This window comes from Haliotis cracherodii, unplaced genomic scaffold, assembly GCF_022045235.1.
Source record: "Haliotis cracherodii isolate W230 unplaced genomic scaffold, xgHalCrac1.p SCAF_18, whole genome shotgun sequence".
Classification (NCBI taxonomy): Eukaryota; Metazoa; Mollusca; class Gastropoda; order Lepetellida; family Haliotidae; genus Haliotis; species Haliotis cracherodii.
Genome location: NW_027266273.1, coordinates 12,926,431 through 12,943,410, shown reverse-complemented (window position 1 = coordinate 12,943,410; position 16,980 = coordinate 12,926,431). Strand labels below are relative to the sequence as shown.

At 41.3% G+C, this 16,980-nt stretch overlaps 1 protein-coding gene across 1 annotated transcript in view; it reads left to right on the top strand.

Annotated features, from left to right (window-relative positions):
• LOC139465280 (protein disulfide-isomerase A5-like) overlaps positions 1-16,290 on the top strand; it is a 60,532-nt gene extending 44,242 nt beyond the window's left edge. Inside the window, exons 18-27 of the mRNA XM_071246959.1 lie at positions 229-421; positions 2,358-2,425; positions 3,719-3,800; positions 6,032-6,044; positions 6,768-6,836; positions 8,319-8,458; positions 13,420-13,582; positions 14,027-14,095; positions 15,207-15,454; positions 16,119-16,290. Coding sequence (XP_071103060.1) covers positions 229-421; positions 2,358-2,425; positions 3,719-3,800; positions 6,032-6,044; positions 6,768-6,836; positions 8,319-8,458; positions 13,420-13,582; positions 14,027-14,095; positions 15,207-15,454; positions 16,119-16,270 — 1,197 coding nt within the window. The 3' untranslated portion in view covers positions 16,271-16,290. The remainder of the gene's footprint in view (positions 1-228; positions 422-2,357; positions 2,426-3,718; positions 3,801-6,031; positions 6,045-6,767; positions 6,837-8,318; positions 8,459-13,419; positions 13,583-14,026; positions 14,096-15,206; positions 15,455-16,118) is intronic.
• Positions 16,291-16,980: the final 690 nt, after the last annotated feature.

Sequence of the window (16,980 nt, the reverse complement as noted above, 5' to 3'; positions counted from 1 at the left end):
GCATGGATCGTTTCTAATAATATCAATCACTTTCTGGTTTAGAATCGATTATGTACAGGCCACAGCCATATGTCGCTGTAATATTGCTGATTTAGGCATTAAACAAAAAAATAAACAAACACAGACTACATTCATTGGATACATGTGAGGTTAAAAGACACTGGTAAAGTTTTGGACGACATCACTTTGAACAGTTTTTATTCCTTGTGACATCCTGTCTGCCTCCAGGAAGCCGACTTCGTCCATTTCATGAAGGACCCCCTGAACCCCACCCCCACCCCTGCCGCTGCCAGCCAGCCTCCCCCAGAGGATGCGTGGAAGGATGTGACAGGACATGAGAATATCCACATCCTTTCAGAATCCAACTTTGACAGCTTTATCAAGGAGAAGAAATCCGTTCTTGTTATGTTTTATGCACCATGTGAGTATAGAAATATATCCCACCTTTCCATTCTGTCCCCAGACCCGTGAAGAGTTCGGGTAGAATAGGTCTTAAGCAACCCATACGTAAAAGGCGACTATGCGTGTTGTAAAAGGCGACTAATGGGATCGGGTGGTCAGTGCTCGCTGACTCGGTTGATACATGTCATCGATCCCAATTGCGTAGATCGATGCTCATGATGTCAATCACTGGATTGTCTGGTCGAGACACGATTATTCTACAGACCGCCGTCATAAAGCTGGAATATTGCTGAGTGCGGCGTTAAACAACAAACAATCAAAAACAAACAAATCCATTTCATCCCTGGTAACTATGGTTGTTGTGAGAGTCAAACAAAATGGTAGTGTCACATCAACAGTGTTCATGCATCCTGATAGTACAGTGATTCCATCGGCAGAGCTACTGATAAGCAGCATATTTGCGTAAAATACCCCCCAAAATATTCAAAACTCAATTACTTTCAATTAAGTTGCGTACAAACTCATGCATTAAATGAGAAATTCAAATGTATGAAAACAGCTTGTGTAAATACACAATGAAGCTTTTTCAGCATGCATACAAAGGACCTAATTTTCGAAACATAATTACATAATCACTAATTTGGGGAAAAACCCATTAGGGTGATGAATAGATGAGTGAAAAAATATTGGTTACCCAATTAAAAAATGTAATAACCCAATTAAAATAGAAACCCTAGAGTGAAAACTCAGTTGCTCAAAACGTTACATGGAGCTCTGTATCAGGGTCCAAGATCCCGACCTCGAGGTCTTGGAAAGAGTGTTATACAGATATTCATTGCTGATGATCAACACATTATGTAATAATTGTAGTGAATGGAACATAATTTTTTCACATTTGACATTAATGTAGATCTATGTAACCTTGACCGTAGACAATGATTCAAAATGCATTCTTAAAAATAATACAAATAATTAATAATGTAAATGAATCAAAGTACAGTGTATTGTTTTATGACTAGATGTTGTCGATTCTCTATATGGAAACAAGCTGTTGTTAGGTTTAGGTTTCTCGGAAGAAACGTGGTCCATTTGCCGAGCTGCTCACATTATCGATCGATGAGAGTGTTATACCCAATACATCACACCTTTCTATACTGTCCCTGGTACCTTTTACAATCAAAATGATAGGGGGTCACCATCTTTCCAGCTGAATGTGTCACGTACATCATCAGTGTTCCATCAGCCCCTTGAGATCTTGAGTGAGATAGGTCCCCTGTTCTCTGTTGCTTGTTGTGTGAGGCAGATAACTGGTATCTGTTGGTTGTAATATCAAACACCAGTTTGTCTAGTCCAGGTTTGTTTATTTACAGCCTGTGTGTATTGCTGGAATATTGCGTGCAACGGCGTAAAACACCATTCACTCTCTCCCAATGTTCCATTATCAATATTCAGGGTGTATCCTGCCATGATATTGCAGGAAAAATTGCTGAAAAAGCTGGAATTTTGCTGAAATATTGCTGGAAAATTGTGGAAATATTACTGGAACATTGTGGAAATATTGCTAAAATTTTGCTGAAATATTGCTGGAACATTGTGGAAATATTGCTGGAACATTGTGGAAATATTGCTAAAATTTTGCTGAAATATTGCTATAATCTTGCTGAAATATTGCTATAATCTTGCTGAAATATTGCTGGAACATTGTTGAAATATTAATAAACTTTTGTTGAAATATTCCTATAATCTTGCTGAAATATTGCTATAATCTTGCTGAAATGTTGCTGGAATGTTGCTAGAATATTGCTAAAAGCAGGGTGAAAACCTACTCACTCACTCAGTCTCTGAAGATCAATCATTCTTTTGTTATATGTCCGTGTGTAGTTGTATGCATTATGTGTTTCTCTGTAGGAAAGATGTTTACATGTCTGGTGTAATAAGGTGGCCTGTGGTTTCAGGGTGCGGCCATTGCAAGGCTATGAAACCTGCCTATGGGGAGGCTGCTGCCAAGCTCAAGAAAGACGGAGTAAGTCTCAAGCTATAGGGAGATCCTTCTCAAGGCATAGTAGATGGATTGGATATCAAATTGTCTTAACCTTTCCCCAGTGCTGATTCTGGGTTAGAATTGTTCCCCACCAACCTATGTTTGTCGTAAGAGGTGAATGCATCAGGTTGTCAGATTGGGTGACGTGGTTGATATCACGATGATATCATCGTATCCCAGGTCATCATTATCCAATGACAAGGCTCATGATATCAATCCCTGGTTTGTCTGGTCCTACCACGATTATTTCTCGACTGCCATCACATAGATGGAATATTGCTGAGTGTTTGGGATAAATAACAAACAAGCAATCTAATATGGTTTATTGGCACAGGTGGTCCATTAGTCTAAAGCATAACAGGATCCACGGATCATAGAATTGAACCTCAGATTATGATTGACAGCACTATGGGTTTCAGGAATTAAAGAACTTTTAGCCAAAGATACTGCAATGCGCTGTGCGAGTTGCTTCCCTTAGTCTTGCAAGGATCCACTGCCCAACCATATTATTATCCCCCGCCACGAAGTCCGTCACATTTCGTTTCCCGAGCAGATCTTGAAAACCGTACCATGTTTCTTCACCAAACTTGGCACATAGATAGATCTAGTGGTGAACTGGTGCCTTTGGATTTTAAAAAAAAATATTTTTCGAGTTTCCTTGGCAACGACTTTGATTTAGACTGAAATGGTGGTAGTCCTCGTTTCCGGAGCAGATCTTGAAAACCGTACCATATTTCTTCACCAAACTTGGCACATAGATAGATCTAGTGGTGAACTGGTGCCTTTTGATAGTTTGGGATTTTAAAAAAAGTTATTTTTCGAGTTTCCATGGCAACAACTTTGATTTAGACTGGAAATGGCGGTAGTCCATGTTTCCGGAGCAGATCTTGAAAACCATACCATCTTTCTTCATCAAACTTGGCACATAGATAGGTCTAGTGGTGAACTGGTGCCTTTTGATAGTTTGGGAATTTTTAAAGACAATATTTTTCGAGTTTCCATGGCAACGACTTTGATTTAGACTGAAAATGGCGGTAGTCTTCGTTTCCGGAGCAGATCTTGAAAAACGTACTATATTTCTTTACGAAAAGGCCCAGTGAACACAGTTCCCAGGAGCAATGCATTGCACACACCCGACATGTCATATTGGCGGGGGATGTGAGTATTTCATGCTTGTTATCAATGGTCAGCAACATACCCATGTTTGGGGCATCTCCAAAGTGGTAAATGTGTGACTAGGGTCATGTTTGGATTTCTTCCCATTTCTTCTTCCAGGTCAACGGTGTCCTTGCCGCAGTAGATGCCACTGTAGATGCTGCAGTTGCAGGGAAGTACGATGTCCGAGGATATCCGACATGTGAGTTGTAGTGTCAGTAACTGATATTGGTTTAGGGGCCCTAGGGTAGCCTAGTGGTTAAAGCGTTCGCTCATCACGCCGAAGACCCCGGTTTCGATTCCCGACATGGGTACAATGTGTGAAGCCCATTTCTGGTGTCCCCCACCGTGATATTGCTAGGATATTGCTAAAAGCGGCGTAAAACCATACTCAATCACTCACTGATATTGGTTTATTTCCTTACAACATGAGAATGAAATCTCGTCAGATAGCAGTATCAAGATGGAAAGGAATACGTGTTTATCTATCACGATACTTAAGACCACTTTGAGCATACCTTTGCAATATGAGTATTGGAATAATATTGCTTCATAAGTATCTTGACTGGCCTACAACGGAAATTCCTGTGTATGTCAAACACGTGTCCATGCTTGGGAGTTTTTTTCGGGGGTAAAGGCTATGTCAATGAAATCAGATATTTTGCTCCAATACGATATTTTGCAGTGCGTCAGCCGGTCAGTGATGAGGCTCCTTTATTCTTGGTACAAATGAGCAGAGTATTCATACCAGCATATCTTATTTCTGTATCTTGGGAAATGGGGGAATGAACTCAATGAATCTAAATAGTTAACACTACACCATGATGTTGTTTTTGATTGTATAAAATATTTCATACACCATGGCATTTCCCCCAAATGGGGGAGCACCAGTGAAAGAACGTTTGTGTTCTGTGTAGGTTTTCTTTTGTACAAATAAAAATGTTTAATAAATGAAGCTAAACCATTTTGTAAAGTTGGCATCTGATTGGTATCATATCTGAATAAAATATCAGACTTTAACGAGATTGGGAGCTAATGGAGATACCTCTGATTTCTATCTTTTGATGAACTTGTCCTACTGAATAACTTTCTTTATTTTTATACTTTTATTGTTCCCAGAGTTATAGATTAATACAGTATTCCATCAAAAGCATTATTCGGATTGCATTGAATAACACAATACACTCTTTAAAAATTTAAAAGGTTGGAAACAAACATTGTCATATTTCAATCCAAAATGGTTGCAAGACACAATCAGACTCAAACATGGCATGTATCAACAGAGAGCTAAGAATCAAATGCTGAGAATAAAAGTAACCATTTTTTATAAAAGTTATTTTTGTCATCCTTTTTATAGCAATACATTTCTCGATTGAATACATGTTTTGAAGTATTTTCGGTTCCACATTCCACTTACATAAATATGCATTTTTCCCAATAAAAGTATATGATTGATTAAAGTATTAGAGTAGTTAGAACCAAACCAAATGAGATATTTTGTCAAGTTAATTCTTTGAGAAAGATAATTGTTAAGCCAAAATTGTTTAGTTTCATTACATTCCCCAAAGACATGCCTGATGTCCTCATTGACAACATTACAAAAGCATCCTACTGAATATCTTAGTGAATGGATTTCCATGTGTCTCTCCCATCAAAATGTATTTTGGATCACAACAAATTGAAACGTAATTATTACTATCAATAACTGAGCACAGGGTCCATGTTAAGTATGGATATTGTAACTCTTCATCAGGCAAGGGGCATGGATTATTTTTATCAGTGGTTGAGCTATTTGTACTGACTGATTAAGAGATAGCTGCTTTTAATGGTTTATAGCTATAGCGTGTTCTCAATCTCAATAAAATCAGATCTTGGTTCTCGCTACCGTTAAACAAAGATTTGAGAAAATCCCATTGCGGCTCATGTCAGAATGACCTTTCATGTGACCAATTAGAGCATCGCTTATCAGATCATGAAAGTGACAGTTGGAATGTGATTTTTAATCGTGCAACCTCGAAAAAAGACACACAGGGTATTCCAAACAACAGTTATGGGCTTTATGTCTGTATTCATCTATTAGCCATTCCAGGGTGTTCTTTTGTTCAGTTTTTAATTTTTTAATCGAGTATATGTCAAAATATGTTTCGAAGCGTAGAGACAGTTTGAAACTCCTGCCGTAAAGCTTGATTAATCTGCCTTCTGATCTCCTCGGATATTTGTTTACCGGTAGTGAGAACTAATATATGATTTTAATGATATGGAACACTTGATCAAATTACTGTAAATCATGAAATTAATGAGAGCATGAAATGAAGTGAAAAAAGCGAGTGTCTCTTGCTCGTATTGATGTTCAATATAGGTTACATTTAAACATGTTTGAAAAAACTAACTTTCTTTTTCTTTCTTTCATAATTTTCCAACCTGAATCTGCAGTGAAATATTTCAAGTAAGTATAAAAGTAACTGACATATGGGCATTGTTTGGAGCAGATTCCTACCACATTCAGTTGGGTATGGAGTGTGCATTTGTAAGTCAGTGGCATTTATTTCTGTCAAATGGCTTGCTCAACCTTGGTATAAATCTACATCACCATGGCAACAGTGGTTATAATTCTATATAGGTACCAACCTACAGCTTGATCCACTTGTACTGTGGGTCTTTTGGCTACAACTTTTTCAGTTCAAGTAGTCAGTAACAGTGGAAGTAAAGAGTTATCTCCCTTGCACTGTTTATACCAATATGAGAGCCCTTATCAAAGACTGTTTGGGGGCACGGGTGGCCCAGTTGTTTAAGGCGAAGTTATTCGCTGTGCAGAGTTGCGTCCCTTGGGCACACCAGAAACCTATGATGGTAGGTTTGTATCCCTGTTTGCCCCGATTATGTTTCTAGGTTTGTCAGCACCATACCCGTGCTCGTGGGTTTCACCGAAGCTGTAAACGTCTGAGACCTACATCACTTCGGGCTTTCCTCCCACATTAAGCTGACATGCTGCGATATAACTGGAATATTGTTAAAAGCGGCGTTAAACTCAACTCACTCACTCTTTTGGCTACAACTTTTTCAGTTCAAGTAGTCAGTAACAGTGGAAGTAAAGAGTTATCTCCCTTGCACTGTTTATACCATTATGAGAGCCCTTATCAAAGACTGTTTATTTCTGTTTATCTTTCAGAGATGGCGCTCTAGCATTTGAGTACTCAAGTGGCAGATCTGCAGGCGATCTTGTTTCTTTTATGAAGAAGTGAGTGCTGAATTAACTTAGCATGGTATATAATAGATTTGAAATATGTTTCCACGTTGTCTGTTGATATAAACATATTCAGAGCTTAAATTTTTAGAAATAAACATTGTGAATCTGTGGAATGAGATTGCAATATTTTCTGTTTGTTTTAAAGAATTGGCCAGGCCAACCAACACACTACTGTTTCCTCTTTGGTCGACAAGAGAATGGGCGGGCTTGTGTTTTTTCATTGTGTTGAACATGTTACTGATGATTTTGTGTTGTTTTCAACGTTTTTGTTTGTGTTAATGATTAAATATGCAGTCAGTGTAGGTCTTATTGTTGATGTATTTGTTTATTATCCCCTGCCACGAAGTGGCCGGGAGATATAGGAATGGAGTTTGTCTGTCCGCCCGCCTCTTAAAAGGGGACACATTTTCTGAAAAACTATTTAAGTCAGAGAATTGAAAATTAACACACTAATTTTACTGGTCATGACCACATATGAGTTCGAAAATTGGTGTCGTAAATTCATTTTTTACAGAGTTATGCATGGCCCTTACGCCATGCTTTTCAACTTAGTGCATACTGTGTGAAATAGGGAGAAGATTTCTCAGAAACTACTGAAGTTGCATGAATGAAAGTTGGCATGCTCATCTAGTTCGAAAATTAAGCCCGTTATTTGTCTTTTGACAGAGTTATGGCCCTTGATCCATGTCATGTGACCTGGTGCATAGTGTCTGCAATGGGGATAAGTTTTCTAAGAAACGACTGAAGTTAGCTTATCTAAAAAATACTTATCAAGACTGAGTTATTTTTTCTAGAGAAGGGGCCTTTTGTGTATAATTTCACATTTAATAATTTTTACATTTTTATATTCATACCTCATAAAGCAACCCAAAGGCTTTATAGGACTCTATTTTATAGTTCATATTCACTTCTATATGAATAAGGGGGCACGGGTGGCCCAGTCGTCTAAGGCGCCGCAATTCGCTGTGCAGAGTTGCGTCCCTTGGTCACGCCAGAAACCTATGATTGTGGGTTCGAATCCCGGTTCGCCCCGATTATGTTTCTAGGTTTGTCAGCACCATACCCGTGCTCGTGGGTTTCACCGAAATGGTAAACGTCTAAGACCTGCATCACTTCAGGCTTTCCTCCCACATTAAGCTGACACGCCGCGATATAACTGGAATACTGTTAAAAGCGGCGTTAAACCAAACTCACTCACTCACTCACTCACTCACTTACTCTATATGAATAAACAAAATTCTAATGTGCCCCATGGCAGGGAATAGTTAAAACGCTGTTTTCTTGTTAGAATTCTCAAACAAGCTAGCATTATTTTTTAAGCCATTTCTTAAATACGCTATCTTACAATTGTTAAGAAATATCTGAACAAATTTTAAGGCATTATCACTTCATGAATTAGTTTTACAGTATGTAGTACCGGTAATGACAGGTATATGGTCATGTGTTTGTCTCATTGTCCTTGTTGTGTTTCAGCCCTACAGCGCCGCCCCCTCCCCCTCCCCCAGAACCAGAATGGAGTGATGAGAAAAATGATGTTCACCATCCATCAGACAAGGAATTTGATTCTTTTATGGCCAAAGAAAAATCTGTTTTAGTCATGTTTTACGCACCCTGTGAGTATGATAAAAGACATCCTTAGTATTCCAATATAACCCTGTGACACCTTCAATGTTAAAAAAAGCCCCGTCACAACCTCAGTGTTCCAATATAGTCCTGTGACACCCTTAATATTCCAATATAGCCCTGTGACATCCTCAAATATTCCAATATAGCCCCGTGACACCCTCAATGTTCCAATATAGCGATGTGACGCCCTCAGTGTTCCATTATAGCGATGTGACATTCTCAATATTCCAATATTGTGATGTTACACCCTCAATATTCCAATATAGCGATGTGACACCCTCAGTATTCCAATATAACCCTGTGACACCCTCAGTATTCCAATATAGCCCTGTGACACCCTCGGTATTCCAATATAGCCCTGTGACACACTCAATATTCCAATATAGCCCTGTGACACCCTCAATGTTCCAATATAGCCCTGTGACACCCTCAATATTCCAATATAGCGATGTGACACCCTCAATATTCCAATATAGCCCTGTGACACCCTCAGTATTCCAATATAGCCCTGTGACACTCTCAGTATTCCAATATAGCTCTGTGACACCCTCAGTATTCCAAAATAGCCCTGTGACAACCTCAATATTCCAATATAGCCCTGTGACACCCTCAATATTCCAATATAGCCCTGTGACACCCTCAATATTCCAATATAGCCCTGTGACACCCTCAGTATTCCAATATAGCCCTGTGACACTCTCAGTATTCCAATATAGCGATGTGACACCCTCAGTATTCCAATATAGCCCTGTGACACCCTCGGTATTCCGATATAGCCCTGTGACACCCTCAATATTCCAATATAGCGATGTGACACCCTCAGTATTCCAATATAGCCCTGTGACACCCTCAATATTCCAATATAGCCCTGTGACACCCTCAATATTCCAATATAGCCCTGTGACACCCTCAATATTCCAATATAGCCCTGTGACACCCTCAGTATTCCAATATAGCCCTGTGACACTCTCAGTATTCCAATATAGCGATGTGACACCCTCAGTATTCCAATATAGCCCTGTGACACCCTCGGTATTCCAATATAGCCCTGTGACACCCTCAATATTCCAATATAGCGATGTGACACCCTCAGTATTCCAATATAGCCCTGTGACACCCTCAATATTCCAATATAGCCCTGTGACACACTCAATATTCCAATATAGCCCTGTGACACACTCAATCTTCCAATATAGCCCTGTGACACCCTCAATGGTCCAATATAGCGATGTGACACCCTCAATATTCCAATATAGCCCTGTGACACCCTCAGTATTCCAATATAGCCCTGTGACACCCTCAGTATTCCAATATAGCGATGTGACAACCTCAGTATTCCGATATAGCCCTGTGACACCCTCAGTATTCCAATATAGCCCTGTGACAACCTCAATATTCCAATATAGCCCTGTGACACCCTCAGTATTCCAATATAGCGATGTGACACCCTCAGTATTCCAATATAGCCCTGTGACACCCTCGGTATTCCAAAATAGCCCTGTGACACCCTCAATATTCCAATATAGCCCTGTGACAACCTCAATATTCCAATATAGCGATGTGACAACCTCAATATTCCAATATAGCCCTGTGACACCCTCAGTATTCCAATATAGCCCTGTGACACCCTCGGTATTCCAAAATAGCCCTGTGACACCCTCAATGGTCCAATATAGCCCTGTGACACCCTCAATATTCAAATATAGCCCTGTGACACCCTCAATATTCCAATATAGCCCTGTGACACCCTCAGTATTCCAATATAGCCCTGTGACACCCTCAGTATTCCAATATAGCCCTGTGACACCCTCAATATTCCAATATAGCCCTGTGACACCCTCAGTATTCCAATATAGCAATGTGACACCCTCAATATTCCAATATAGCCCTGTGACACCCTCAATATTCCAAAATAGCCCTGTGACACCCTCAATGGTCCAATATAGCGATGTGACACCCTCAATATTCCAATATAGCCCTGTGACACCCTCAATATTCCAATATAGCCCTGTGACACTCTCAGTATTCCAATATAGCGATGTGACACCCTCGGTATTCCAAAATAGCCCTGTGACAACCTCAATATTCCAATATAGCCCTGTGACACCCTCAATATTCCAATATAGCCCTGTGACACCCTCAATATTCCAATATAGCCCTGTGACACCCTCAGTATTCCAATATAGCCCTGTGACACCCTCAGTATTCCAATATAGCCCTGTGACACCCTCAATATTCCAATATAGCCCTGTGACACCCTCAGTATTCCAATATAGCAATGTGACACCCTCAATATTCCAATATAGCCCTGTGACACCCTCAATATTCCAAAATAGCCCTGTGACACCCTCAATGGTCCAATATAGCGATGTGACACCCTCAATATTCCAATATAGCCCTGTGACACCCTCAATATTCCAATATAGCCCTGTGACACTCTCAGTATTCCAATATAGCGATGTGACACCCTCAGTATTCCAATATAGCCCTGTGACACCCTCGGTATTCCAAAATAGCCCTGTGACAACCTCAATATTCCAATATAGCCCTGTGACACCCTCAATATTCCAATATAGCCCTGTGACACCCTCAATATTCCAATATAGCCCTGTGACACCCTCAGTATTCCAATATAGCCCTGTGACACCCTCAGTATTCCAATATAGCGATGTGACACCCTCAGTATTCCAATATAGCCCTGTGACACCCTCGGTATTCCAAAATAGCCCTGTGACACCCTCAGTATTCAAATATAGCCCTGTGACAACCTCAATGGTCCAATATAGCCCTGTGACACCCTCAGTATTCCAATGTAGCCCTGTGACACCCTCGGTATTCCAATATAGCCCTGTGACACCCTCAGTATTCCAATATAGCCCTGTGACACCCTCAGTATTCCAATATAGCGATGTGACACCCTCAGTATTCCAATATAGCCCTGTGACACCCTCGGTATTCCAAAATAGCCCTGTGACACCCTCAATATTCCAATATAGCCCTGTGACAACCTCAATATTCCAATATAGCGATGTGACAACCTCAATATTCCAATATAGCCCTGTGACACCCTCAGTATTCCAATATAGCCCTGTGACACCCTCGGTATTCCAAAATAGCGATGTGACACCCTCAATGGTCCAATATAGCCCTGTGACACCCTCGGTATTCCAATATAGCCCTGTGACACCCTCAATATTCCAATATAGCCCTGTGACACCCTCAGTATTCCAATATAGCCCTGTGACACCCTCAGTATTCCAATATAGCCCTGTGACACCCTCAATATTCCAATATAGCCCTGTGACACCCTCAGTATTCCAATATAGCGATGTGACACCCTCAGTATTCAAATATAGCCCTGTGACACCCTCGGTATTCCAATATAGCCCTGTGACACCCTCGGTATTCCAAAATAGCCCTGTGACACCCTCAGTATTCCAATATAGCCCTGTGACAACCTCAATATTCCAATATAGCGATGTGACAACCTCAATATTCCAATATAGCCCTGTGACACCCTCAATATTCCAATATAGCCCTGTGACACCCTCAATATTACAATATAGCCCTGTGACACCCTCAATATTCCAATATAGCCCTGTGACACCCTGGTATTCCAAAATAGCCCTGTGACACCCTCAGTATTCCAATATAGCCCTGTGACACCCTCAATATTCCAATATAGCCCTGTGACACCCTCAATGGTCCAATATAGCGATGTGACACCCTCAATATTCCAATATAGCCCTGTGACACCCTCAGTATTCCAATATAGCCCTGTGACACTCTCAGTTTTCAATATAGCGATGTAACACCCTCAGTATTCCAATATAGCCCTGTGACACCCTCGGTATTCCAAAATAGCCCTGTGACAACCTCAATATTCCAATATAGCCCTGTGACACCCTCAATATTCCAATATAGCCCTGTGACACCCTCAATATTCCAATATAGCCCTGTGACACCCTCAGTATTCCAATATAGCCCTGTGACACCCTCAGTATTCCAATACAGCGATGTGACACCCTCAGTATTCCAATATAGCCCTGTGACACCCTCGGTATTCCAAAATAGCCCTGTGACAACCTCAATATTCCAATATAGCCCTGTGACACCCTCAATATTCCAATATAGCCCTGTGACACCCTCAATATTCCAATATAGCCCTGTGACACCCTCGGTATTCCAATATAGCGATGTGACACCCTCAGTATTCCAATATAGCCCTGTGACACCCTCGGTATTCCAATATAGCCCTGTGACACCCTCAGTATTCCAATATAGCCTTGTGACACCCTCAATATTCCAATATAGCCCTGTGACACCCTCAATATTCCAATATAGCCCTGTGACACCCTCAATATTCCAATATAGCCCTGTGACTCCCTCGGTATTCAAATATAGATGGAATATTGCTGTTTAAGAACGGTACTGAAAATGATCACACTGACTTCATTCTGGCAAGGGGCGGTCGGGTAGCCTTGTGGTAAAAGGGTTTCGATTTCCGACATGGGTACAATGTGTGAAGCCCATTTCTGGTGTTCCCCACCTTGAAATTGCTGCTGGAATATTGCTAAAAGCAGCGTAAAACCTCACTCACTCACTCACTCACTCACTCACTCACTCACTCAAAGTAGGAAAACAGGTGGTCTAGTTGTCTTTGGCCCCACAATTCCATCTGCAGAGTTGTGTCCCTTAGAAACTTATGACCAAAGGTTTGAAGCCCAGATTGACTGTGATTACGTTTCTTGGTTTGTCATCACCATTTACATCTAAACCTAGACTGTTGAAGGTCCGAAATCTGCATCACTTTCGACTTTCCTCCAACGCAAAGCAGAAACATTGTGATATATACTAAATACTGTTCACACTTGTGTAAAATTAAACTAACTCACGCCACTTTTCTAGGAAAGCTGGATGGTCATGAACAATGGCTCTTTTATTTCAGGGTGTGGACATTGCAAGAAGATGAAGCCCGCATATGCAGCTGCTGCAGGCAGACTTAAAAAGGAATTCCCTTCTGCAAAGCTTGTGGCTGTAGATGCGACCAAGTACAAGGATGTCGGCCAGAAATATGGCGTGGCTGGTTATCCTACTTTGAAATATTTTCAGTAAGCAACTCACATTATCCAAAAGTTCACAAATATGAACTAAAAACATGTCATTTTACCTTTAATAGACACCAAAGAGAAACATTTCCTTATGATGTTCTGACATATCTTTGGTCCTGTGAAGATCTGGGTTAGAATAGGTCTTCAGCAACCCATGCTTTCCGTAAAAGGCATATATGCTTTTCGTAAGAGGCAACAGGATCAGGTGGTCAGGCTCGCTGACATGGTTGATGCATATTAACGGATCCCAATTGCATGGATCAATGCTCATGATGTCAATCACTGGATTGTCTGGTCCAGACTTTATTATTTACAGACGGCTGTCATCTGGCTGGAATATTGCTGAGTGCGGCGTTCAACACACAAACAAACAAAACTGACATAACTTTGACATTGAGCTAAGATGAAGTTGACACATTTTATGTGGATATTTTTCTCTTTCAGAAATGGACAAGAGAAGTTTGACTACACAGGGGGTCGAACTGAAGATGCTATTGTAGAATTTATGAAAAAGTAAGTAATATTCACCTCTACTTCTTCATAATGCTTGAGATGGAGTATTCCTCAGGTTTCTATGCTGATGTACACAAGTATAAGAGGTGGATCAATGGGGTGAATAAGATGGTGGCTATAGCTTCTATAGATGGTCACCTGACAAGAGCTAATGGTTTTTCGTTGGGGATAAGTGTCCAAGTGCTCTAAGGCGCTCCAGTGGTTTGGAATTACAGCTCTCAAAGCCAGTCCAGGAACTCACGCTTTTATCAATACAAGATTTGAACTGAATATAAATGTAGGTTTCTGGAACCATGCCCTTGGTCTCAGGTTGACTTGTATTGTCATGAACCTGTGTCGCTTTGGGCTTTTCAACTCAAAAAGCTGTGATATGAAATACTGTTTAACCCATCTCACTCACCTTACCGATGTGAGGTTGTACGGTAGTCCTGTTGGTTAATAATTAATGCTCAGGTTTGTCTACTCAAGGTCGGAACCCTGATTGCGGACAGTCCATCTTGAGTCTTAACCTGTCGACCTCTGAATGAGAAACACAAAGACACACACATCGAACACCCCCCCAATCCCAAACCCACCCTCTCAAACCCACCCACCCACACACACCCACACGCACGTACGCACGTACGCACACGCACATACTCACACATCGAACACCCTCTCAAACCCACCACCCCACCCCCCACACACAGTTTTCAGTCAAGCTGACACACCGTGTTTTAACTTCAACACTCTTAAAAGCTTTGTTAAAGAAAACTCACCTTTTCTATAGAAACATGTAGGGGCACGGGTGGCCCAGTCGTCTAAGGCGCCGCGATTCACTGTGCAGAGTTGCGTCCCTTAGGCCCGCCAGAAACCTATGATTGTGGGTTCGAATTCCGGTTCGCCCGATTATGTTTCTAGGTTTGTCAGCACCATACCCGTGCTCGTGGGTTTCGCTAAAGTGGTAAACGTCTGAGACCTGCATCACTTCGGGCTTTCCTCCCACATTAAGCTGACACGCCGCGATATAACTGGAATACTGTTAAAAGCGGCGTTAAACCCAACTCACTCACTATAGAAACATGTGATGACATTGAAGTATGTGCATCCTCCTCTTTTCCTTCATCTCCAGCCCCAAGGCTCCACCACCTCCCCCACCTCCAGAGCCAGAGTGGAGCACCGTGGCGTCTTCTGTCAACCATCTGACCTCAGATACCTTCGCCGACTTCATAGGGCAGCGGGACGCCGTCCTGGTCATGTTTTACGCACCGTGGTGTGGTCACTGCAAGCGGGCCAAACCAGACTTCCAGAGTGCTGCTGACTTCATCAAGGGGGATAAGAAGAAGGCTTTTGCAGCTGTCGATTGCACCAAAAATACAGGTATGAGAAAACGGGATGTCATTAAACGTGCGAGTTGTTACTGCTTTTCTGGTATCCCACGATATGAAGTACCAATGAATACGTACCACAATACGTTTGGAAAATACTGGTATATTGCATTTTTTTTTTAAATCATGCATATCATCTTGTTGGAAGACTGGTGACAACTCTAAATGAAATTAAGAAATTAGCAACTTTTTCCCTAGATTTGCTTGGGGTGGTTCGGTAGCCTCGTGGTTAAAGCGTTCGCTCCTCATGCCGAAGACCCGGGTTTGATTCCCGACATGGGTACAATATGTGAAGCCCATTTCTGGTGTCCCCCGCCATGATATTGCTGGAATATTGCTAAAAACGGCATAAAACCATACTCTCTCACTTACTCACTCACAGATTTGCTTAGTCCAGGTTGATTATTTGCAGACAGCCTTGATGTGGCTGGACTATTGTTCAGAATGGCATTAAATAATATGGGACCCATGAAGATCCAGGGTAGAATAGGTCTTCAGCAAAGAATGGTTGCTGTAAACGTTAAAAAACAAACAAAGAAAGTAATATGTACTTTCGTTCATATGTTGTCTGTTTGTTTGATAAGCTGTGGTTTACCTGTAGTAGGCCTACTTTCGTTGTGACCCTTGAATAATGTCTCATAATTTTTGGTTTTCAGAGGTGTGTAAAAAGGAAGATGTGAGCGGTTACCCTACAATCAAGCTTTACGTGGGAGGCAAATTCCTTAGTGCTTATAATGGTGATAGGACAAAAGATGAATTTGTCAAGTATCTTAATAATGCCCCAACGTTAAATAAAGATGAATTATAGAAATGCTGTTTTTAATTAAAATATTTATAATTTTAATCACCTCGTTTGTTTTTTATTTTTTATTAACTTGAAGATTGAAGATAAGAATACAGTATGCAGTGCATGTGTGCCTCCATTCTGTGAATTTCGATCAGGTAAGCAAGGTTGTCTCTATTCTCTGTCCCACAATCAGGGTAAGAAGTGATACCTCTATTCTCTGTCCCACAATAAGGGTAAGCAAGAGAGCCTCTATTGTCTTGACCACAATAAGGGTAAGCAAGAGTGCCTCTATTCTCTGTCCCACAATCAGGGTAAGCAAGAGAGCCTCTAGCCTCTGTCCCACAATCAGGGTAAGCAAGAGAGCCTCTATTCTCTGTCCCACAATCAGGGTAAGCAAGAGAGTCTCTATTCTCTGTCCCACAATCAGGGTAAGCAAGGATGGTTCCATTCTCTGTCCCACAATCAGGGTAAGCAAGAGAGCCTCTATTCTCTGTCCCACAATCAGGGTAAGCAAGCGAGCCTCTGTTCTCTGTCCAACAGTCAGGGTAAGCAAGAGTGCCTCTGTTCTCTGTTCTACAATCAGGGTTAGCAAGAGAGATACCTTTATTGTCTGTCCCACAATCAGGGTAAGCAAGAGAGCCTCTATTCTCTGTCCCACAATCAGGGTAAGCAAGCGAGCCTCTGTTCTCTGTCCAACAGTCAGGGTAAGCAAGAGTGCCTCTGTTCTCCGT